We start from the raw sequence: 8,636 nt of genomic DNA, 5'->3' as shown, positions 1-8,636 counted from the left end.
CTGGCCTGCTGAGTCGGCTGCAAGGTTGAACAGCAGAAGTTCAGAGTCCAGACTGGAGGAGATAATGGCCCTGTGATATCCACTGTGAAGGTGTGTGTCTTCAGGAGCTGGCTTCCTCTGATAGCCCTCTCTGGAAAGGATTATTGAGCTTGTTGAGATAGAAAAGTTTAGATTTCTACCAGAAAATGTTTAACCCAGTCACAAACCTGAAATGACATTTGCCTGAGAAAGCCAGACTTCCTTTTTTTCTCCTACCCCCAACCCTACTTGCCTGGGAATGACTGAAATCTGATACCTTTGGCCAGAGGAGAGTATACACATTTTTACAAAAAGGCGGGGCAGCTAAGAGGTTGGTGTGATAGGTGGTGCTGGACCCACACCTTACCTGTGGTTTTATCAGATGAGCTTTGACCTCTCCTAAGAGTTTCATAGCATATTCAGTAAATTCTGGGGTCCTACTATGTGCCGGCTCTGAGATCAAACACAGAACCTTCCTTAAGGGGACTCACAGTCTAGGGTTAATGTTCAGCATCCTCTCCTGCCTGGGCTGTTGCAACCATATCCTCTAGATTTCAGGCTCTCTCTTTACATGGCTGACAGAGGAATCTATCTAGTCTTTTTCTTTTTAAAAAAAAATGTATTAATAGTTCTTTTTTAAGAATAAAAGTAATGTGTGCTCATTCAACAAAAAAAGAAATGGAAAAAAAGACAAGAGTACGAACAAATTATAGCATCATTCATAATAGCATCATCTACCGAGCATGTCAAACTCTCGGCCAGCAGGCTACATGCCTCTTTTAAATAAACAAGGCATGTGGCCCGCCGGCCTCGAGTTTGACGTGCTTGATCTAGACATAGTGTTGAAACTTCTAGACTATTTTAGACAGCGCAATCACAGAGTGTTCAAAATCTAAAGCATGTTTTTCTTTAGTATCTTATCAGCGACATTTCCCCAACTCATGAAAAGGAATATTAAGACCGATCTTTCTAAAACTTAAACTCAATGATGTTACTTCCTTGCTTAAAATCCTCCTAGCATTGGTGTTAGAAGGTAAAGTCACTACTTTCTGATGCTCCATACAAGGCTCCCTATGATGGGTTATCTATTTCATCCCTCACCTCTTCTTTCCCTAGTGCCCACTCACCCCCATCCCTACCCCTCAACTTCACACCCTGCAGCCCGCAGCTTCCCAGGTTGCCCATGGGATTGAACGCTATGATCCTATTCTCACAGTGCTGTCTGGAATGCCCTCCCATTGGTAGATCTTTCTCAATACTCAGTCCAAGTTGCCTCTTCCATGAAGCCTTTCCCTTTCTCCTCCGCCCCACCACGAAGCTGTCTGCTCCTCTTTTCATCCTTCATGGGTGCCTCTTCTGGAAGACCAACCATGTGCCTTAGACCAGTGGTTCTCAACTTTTCTAATGCCACGACCCTTTAATACAGTTCCTCATGTTGTGGTGACCCTCGACCATAAAATTATTTTTGTTGCTACTTCATAATTGTAATTTTGCTACTGTTAATGAATCATCATGTAAATATCTGTATTTTCCGATGGTCTTAGGCTCTACAGCAGCCGTTCTCAATCTGTGGTCCCTAAGACCATCAGAAAACACAGATATTTACATGGCGATTCATAATAGCAGCAAAATTACAGTTATGAAGTAGCAACAAAAATAATTTTATGGTTGGGGGTCACCACAACATGAGGAACTTTATTAAAGGGTCTTGGCCTTAGAAAGGTTGAGAACCACTGCTTAGACTATGGAGGGCAGGGAACCATATCTTGGTCATCTGTGTTTCTCCAGGACTTTGCCGATAGTCAGCGTGTAGGTACATATTTGCTGAAGTACAAATAAATGCTCAGTTACAACACTGTGCCCTGAATGCCATGCAGGGTGTGTAAAGGGTGGTGATAGGAGTCCAAAGGAAGGGCGTTTTGCGGGTATGTGATCCAAGATCCAGCAGACAGGAAGTGTGTTCATTTTTAACATGGGGTAGCCTTCCTCCACGCTTAATCTACTTTTAAAAATTCTATTTGCGCTTCTATTCCCTGACCTTGGACCAACTATAGGAGCGCCCATTGTGCAACTTTTGTTCCTCCCTCCTTTGTACACCTTTTCCTTTGTCCACTGGGACCGCAGTGACCTCAGCCTGGCGGGATAGAAGTCCTCCCCGGGTGGTGCACAGCCCACCGCTGCTCAGCCAACCACCGCTGCCTGCGTGCCCCCAGGAGCAGCACGGACAACTGGAAGTCACCCCTAGTGGCCCTGGAGTGGGACCCAGTATCCCAACTCTGGGGAGCTAAGACCTCAGAGGAAATCACAGTTGAGCCGGTGTAGGTATTTATAGCCAGCGCCATTATTTGAGGCAGATTACCCAGCATACAGCGTAGCCAAACCCTTTACTTCCCTCTTCTTCCTCTCCCACAGCTTCTGCCTTCTCAGCTCCATCCCAGAGATAACCTGGGCTTCGGGCTCCTGTGGCAGGTCAGGCAGGAGGCGATGGAACCTATTTCTCTGTATGACACTGTGGACTCCTCAGATGGCCTTCATTCTGCAAAAGCGTTAGAGTGAACCCCATTAGGCTGGATGCTCCACAGGACAGCTTTGTAGGCAGAGATATAAGCCTGTTTCCCAGGCTTTACAGCCAGCATCCTGCCGGCCAGCAGGTTGTAGAACAAAGGCTGTAACAGGACAACGGGAATGGGGAAGGGAAGAGAAAGACATGTAATCAGATCAATCAGCAGCTGAGTCCATCTGCCTGGGAGCTGGACTCTAGTGATGGCACCAGGGGACTTGTCACATGTCATTTGAAAAGCCTGCCTGTCCGGGGCTTGTCAAGCCTCAGCAGCAGACACTCATTTCCTTAATAACTGGGTACAGATCCTGAACCTATAAATTTAGCTAAACTCTTCTTGACCTTTCTATATTTTTAGCCTGGGCTGCTTCTCTGGATAACGGTGCCCATGGCTGATTACTTGTTCCATAAAATACCTTCCTGTCAAGTTAAAAGGAGTTCTCTTTCTCCAGCTTAGAAACCCTGTCCTCTTAATTCTAGTTTCTATGCTGGTAACAAAATCCTGTTTAGCCTTCAGCACGTTCTGTGGATTTGGGGATCTACTGGGGAGGCGGGGGTGGGGGTGGGGGTGTTTGAGGAGAAGGTTGACATCTCTTCTCAACTTGAAGTGTTTCAGCTTTAGGTCTTCACATTCTCCACCTGTCCTCATGCTTCCATCTTTGTTTTGTTTTCCTGGACTGTCTCTGCCTCTTTCTGGCCTGTGCTGAGACACAGCAGCTGAGAGAGTCCCTGACAGATGGTCCAAGTGCAGGTTAAGCCCATGCCGACGCCTTCTGTTCCTGCGACCTTCAGGGACACTTTCTGATCTCTGCGGCTTTACCATTCAGGCTGATGCTTTCGGACTGAGAACGTGAGCCTTGCCTTCACGCCATAGGGGTGCTGTGGAGAATTGGGACTTACCTCCCATCCTTGTTTGACCATTGCCCATAGACTTCTCCCGTCGTATTATTCCTCCACACTACTTCTGCCAATTTGCAAAATGAAATGCTAGGTGTCCCTGTGCGGTCTTTCTTTCCAGGCACTTTTATTCCTCAGAAATGTGTATAAAGGAGAGTTCTGATCTGCAAATTGAGGAAACCTGAAGCATAGAATAATGTTGGCTGTCTCCCTTAAAGTTGCCCAGGCCCTTGCAGATCTGGGATTGGAATCCTTTACCCTTCACTCTCTCTAGGGTGCCATAGTAATCCCTCGAAAGGCCTCTCATTCCTGTAACAACTTAATTAAAAGAAATGAAAGGGATTAATAAATGAAAGAAAAGCCCTTGTCAACCTAAAAAACAAACATGTTTTTAGAAAAGGCTAAATCTCTTGACCGCATCAAAAACAAATGTCACTAAATAAACAAACATGATTGTAAACAACTGGTTTTCCTATCACTGTCCTCCCGGTTCATTTGCATTTGATGTTCCTACAACCAATTTTCTTTTCTAACTGCTTGCTGGGTGTAGAATTGTGATGACTAGCTTAACCTCTGGAGCCCTTACCCGGAGACAGATCACTCTGACAACTTCATTATGTCCTATGTCTGGGACACAGGCAAACAGCCCCTCCCCCCGACTGCCTGAGAAGGGGCCGCGCGGGGCTCCCTGCTGCAGGACGGTGGGCGTCTCTGGTCTCCTGGGGCCTCGCTGGGTCCAGGAAGAACAACCTCGCTCGGGGCGGGAACACGGGCCTTCCGGCTGACTTTCAGTGTGAGCTTCTCTAAGGCTGTTCCATCTTCTCTTCCCAGAGCCTAGAAGGAGGCTCCTACCGGGGCAGCTTGAAGGACCCAACGGGCTGCCTGAATGAGGGGATGAGCCCACCCACACCTACGAGAAACCTGGAAGAAGAACAGAAAGCCAAGGCCCTGAGAGGCAGGATGTAAGTGGCTCCCCTATTCCATCTGGTGCACAGTGTGCAGTGGGCGATGGGCAATGGTCGCAGTAGTTTGGGGAGTATGGAGGGATCAGAGAACCCTTCCGGGGAAGAGATGCGAGGGGCACTAGCAGCACCCAGCCCAGCCCCCTTCCCGAGGCAGCCCTCAGTGTCTCAGCAGATAGTTGAGGATAAAAATATCACCTGGACACAGAGCTGGACTCATCTCCATGGGACCCTTCCAGCCCCCAGTTCCCACTCTAACTTGCCTGTGGGCTTCCTTTGACCACTTTCTCCCAAACAATAACTTGGGCTGAGCTAAAGATATATTTAAGTACTTTTATTTAGCCTTTCCGGTTCCTTCCTATGGCCTACAACACATGATTGTATGTCTCAAAGAGAGGGAGTTGGGGGGGGGGGGGGGTGCGCCGGGTGTGCTGATAAAGAAGCATGTGTTCCCTGCTTCCTCCCGTCGCCCGAGGCCCCAGACCCGGAAACTTGGTGGCTTCTCTGTGCCATATAGATGAAGAATTTCAGATGAATTGCTTCCTGGGTTCAGAACGGTTACAACCCTTGTGCTAGGGCCCTTCTTTGACATCTCAGAGCTTTATCCCTTCTGCTTACTTGGGCCAAAAATGCAGTTGTGTAGCTCCAGGCAAACCTCTTTCACGTGTAGATAACATGCTCCAGACATCAGCACACCACACAGCACCTGGCCTGCGCCAGGGCACAGCCATCCAAGTCTGAGTCCAGCTTGGACTCAGGGAGGAGCATTTGGGATTAATGCCCTGGGGACTCCTGAGAGCCAGTCCGAGCAGTTTCCCAGGCGGTAGCTACCACGAAAGCGCTCTGCTACTCACGTTGTCCTCTTGGGCGATACTGCCTGAGCGTTCTCGTCTGTTTACAGTAGGGCTTACAATCCCTACCTTGTTCTGAGCATGAGAAAACCCCAGCGATGCAACTGGCAAGTGCTCCAAGAAGGAATCATGAACAAGAAAGAAACCAGGAAAGCAAAAGCCTTTGAAGTCGTTAAATCCTACCTCTGCCAGTGGGTCGGGAGGTTAAGCATTCAAAGTTGTGATTCCGGAGAGTCTGCAGTCAGCCTTGTGGGCCTTGACTGGGGATTTTGCAGGCCAGTCACCATGGACACGTAACTGAAGAACTGTGGCTTCTGAGATACTGTCAGTATCTCCAAGGCCTCAAAAGGTGGCCAGCAGACAAATGTCTTTCTCCTCTCGTGAAGCGAAGAACAGAGCTGAAAAGTCTCACGCTGATCCCTTTGGCCTCAACTCTTTCATAACTCAAGTTTGCCAAAGTGGTGGTCATTCTTTCTGCCCTGGGTCCCTACCATTGTTCAGTCACACGTGAGGGAGGCAGAAGCACAAAGAACGGGAATAGGAATGCTGGGTTGTGCGTGGCGTTCTTTGTCTGACTGTGTGTGCTGCCTGGGAAAGCCTTCTCGGCCTCCGTGCCCCCAGCAGTCCAGCCTCTCGTAGAGAGAGCACCCGTAAGGCCCTTCCCGAGGGTGCCAAGTGTGGGCTTTGGGGTGGTCTCACCACAAAGGCACCAGAGTCACTTCCCTGTGAGCTCAAGTGTGAAGGGTCCTTGCTTCACGATTAAGAGGAACCTCATTGTTCTTCATCTCCCACTCAGGTTTGTCCTGAATGAGCTGGTACAGACGGAGAAGGACTATGTCAAGGACCTGGGGGTTGTGGTGGAGGTGAGTGGATGGCTCGGGGTGGGTCTGCTCACCCAACTGGGGGCATAATGGGCCCTTGTTGGGACGAGGTGTTTTCTCTCCAGATATTTGCAGAAATGAAACTAGAAATGGTAATAGATGAATTTGAATATGCAGATAAGGCTTTCTTCCCTTCCTCCCCCCTTGAATATTACAAGAGAACTAGAGGGAGGTAGGGCCCCAAGTGTTGCAGCCTCTTGGTTAGAGCTGAGCCTCTCGCCTTGTTTTAGGTGACTAAGTTTTTGTCTCAGAGCTTTTCACTGGTGTTCATCCACGTAGACATGTATTTCTCAGTGCCATGAGCCACCAGGACCTACACTAAGCAGGTCACTCCTAGTGATGCCTTGGGGCTTATCTGTTTTCTTAGATTTTTAAGGAAAATGTTATGACTACCAAGAAGACGGACAAAGAAAAAAAATACCAATCAGACAAGATTGGCAGGTCCGCAGTTCAGAGTCGGCTTGGCAGTAAATAAAACAGCCCTTTCTCCATAGGGGTTTACCTTAGGGAGATTTAGACACTGGGATGAGAAAGTCAAAGAAAGTAAATGGATAATTTAGATGGCTTAGAGCCCTGTGGCTAAACATCTTAAACAAATCACGTGAATTCTAAACACTGAATGTCTGGCGCCTACGTCACCTGCCGGTGCCCCACATTGGACCTGTAAGTCCCCATCCTGTGAGACCTGCTGACATAGGGTTTGTATTTGCTTATCCTGAACCTTGGGTAAACGAACTAGCCTGGCATGCAGCGGACCTGAGTTCTAACTTATAGAAAGTTACTCTCTTCTCCAAGGAAAGATGGGGCAGGCAGGCGGGCAGCATCATGCGCTTGCAGACAGCCTAGGAGTTAGGGGATCGGGAATCTGGAGGCGGAGCTGCAGGGCAGCCAGACATCCCTGGTGCGACTATAAGACAGAGCACTGACTCCCCAGTGTCTCAGCTTCTCATCTGTCAGACGGGGTATGTGCTGCCTGTGCAACCGCAAGGCAAAGCTGACTTAAAAGCTAAAGTGAGATTATACATGATGGCATTCTCTAGACTCTCAAGTATTTACACAGGGAGACTTATTTCTAGGCCAGATGTGTCTAATTCTGAGCCTTGAAAGACAATAGACCTCAGATTGGGAGAAGGAAGAGGGGCAGGTGGTTTCTCCTTTGTTCTGCTTTCTTAGAAATTCATAGAAGTGTTGTGTCTCACTCTGCACAAGGGTGAAGTCCTGGTTGAATAGTGAGAAACCACAGACAGGGGCACTTTCCCTCAAGCTCCTGCAGAAAGGGCTGCAGTGTGGTGCTCACCCAGAAAGCTTTCTCGTAAAAACTGCTCAGCTCCTCCTTGCCTCTGCCCACAGGGCTTCATGAAGAGGATAGAAGAAAAGGGTGTCCCGGAGGACATGCGCGGGAAGGACAAAATCGTGTTTGGAAACATTCACCAGATTTATGATTGGCATAAGGAGTGAGTACTACATTGTCCTGGGATCCGGGCGTCCTAGAATCCAGGTCCTTCCCCATCCTCACCCTGCATCTGACCTTAGGGCCAGGGTTTGGGGAGAGTCTTCCGTCATTTACCTCAGTCTTGAGAAGTTACACAGTGCTAAAGAATGTGGCTTCCTTTATTTATTTATATTTTTAAGGTATTACAAATAGTAGTACATATGTCTCCTTTTTCCCCCCCATTGACCTCCCCTCAGCCTCCTCTACTCCCCCACCCCCATCCCGCACTTGCCCTCACCCCACCCCCCAGGGTCTTGCAGCCATTGGTCATGTTTATATGCATGCATATGAGTCCTCTGATTGATCTCTTAGCCCCCCATCCCTCCCCTGCCTTCCTGCTATAGTTTCATAGTCTGTTCGACGCTTCTTTGCCTTTGTATCTATTTTTGTTCAACAGTTTATAATGTTCTTTATATTTGTGGCTTCCTTCTTTTATCCCCTCCCACCTTTTAGCTTTTTCCTGGCTGAACTAGAAAAATGTATCCAGGAGCAAGACAGATTGGCCCAGCTCTTCATCAAACACGTGAGTGTTTCCTGGGCCTTCTTCCCCTCCCCTTACACCAGCTTCACTTCTATGCATTTTTATTTATTTTTTATTTTTTAAATATGTGTCGGGGTTCTTATCTCAGCCTTACAAAGGGTTCAGCATTCTGTAGAAAGGGGCTGATGCGTAGATTCAAGAAAGAGTCCAAAGACAGAAAGATAATTTTGAAAGGCATTGGGGGTCATAGGATCTTCATCTAAAGGAACTGAAGACTACTTGTCTAAGGACCTCCCCTCCTCCCCATGCTATTTATTTAACACAATTTGTCCTAAGGCAAGGTGGAGATATACACTTCAAAGGGTAAGGTTTCAAAGGGTAGACTACAGAAGCTTTATCAGTTTGGGGAATAGCCTACAGCTGTTTCAGGTATTTGGCCAACAGGAGGCAATAAAATGCCCTGAGCAGTCTGGCAGCAGACAATAATATTCAGG

At 48.0% G+C, this 8,636-nt stretch overlaps 1 protein-coding gene across 20 annotated transcripts in view; it reads left to right on the top strand.

The window, feature by feature from the left end:
* Positions 1-8,636, top strand: part of KALRN (kalirin RhoGEF kinase) — a 640,493-nt gene that overhangs the window by 574,987 nt on the left and 56,870 nt on the right. For 19 of the 20 annotated variants that reach the window (XM_036447859.2, XM_036447857.2, XM_036447855.2 and 16 more), the window contains 4 exons: positions 4,307-4,437; positions 6,085-6,151; positions 7,520-7,623; positions 8,115-8,184. In XM_036447859.2, coding sequence (XP_036303752.1) covers positions 4,307-4,437; positions 6,085-6,151; positions 7,520-7,623; positions 8,115-8,184 — 372 coding nt within the window. Of the gene's footprint in view, positions 1-4,306; positions 4,438-6,084; positions 6,152-7,519; positions 7,626-8,114; positions 8,185-8,636 lie in introns of all 20 variants that reach the window. The other variant, XR_004989615.2, reaches the window with a different exon arrangement.

The sequence above is a fragment of the Pipistrellus kuhlii genome, unplaced genomic scaffold, assembly GCF_014108245.1.
Source record: "Pipistrellus kuhlii isolate mPipKuh1 unplaced genomic scaffold, mPipKuh1.p scaffold_m20_p_2, whole genome shotgun sequence".
NCBI classification, from domain to species: domain Eukaryota; kingdom Metazoa; phylum Chordata; class Mammalia; order Chiroptera; family Vespertilionidae; genus Pipistrellus; species Pipistrellus kuhlii.
This window is presented reverse-complemented; position numbering and strand designations above follow the sequence as displayed.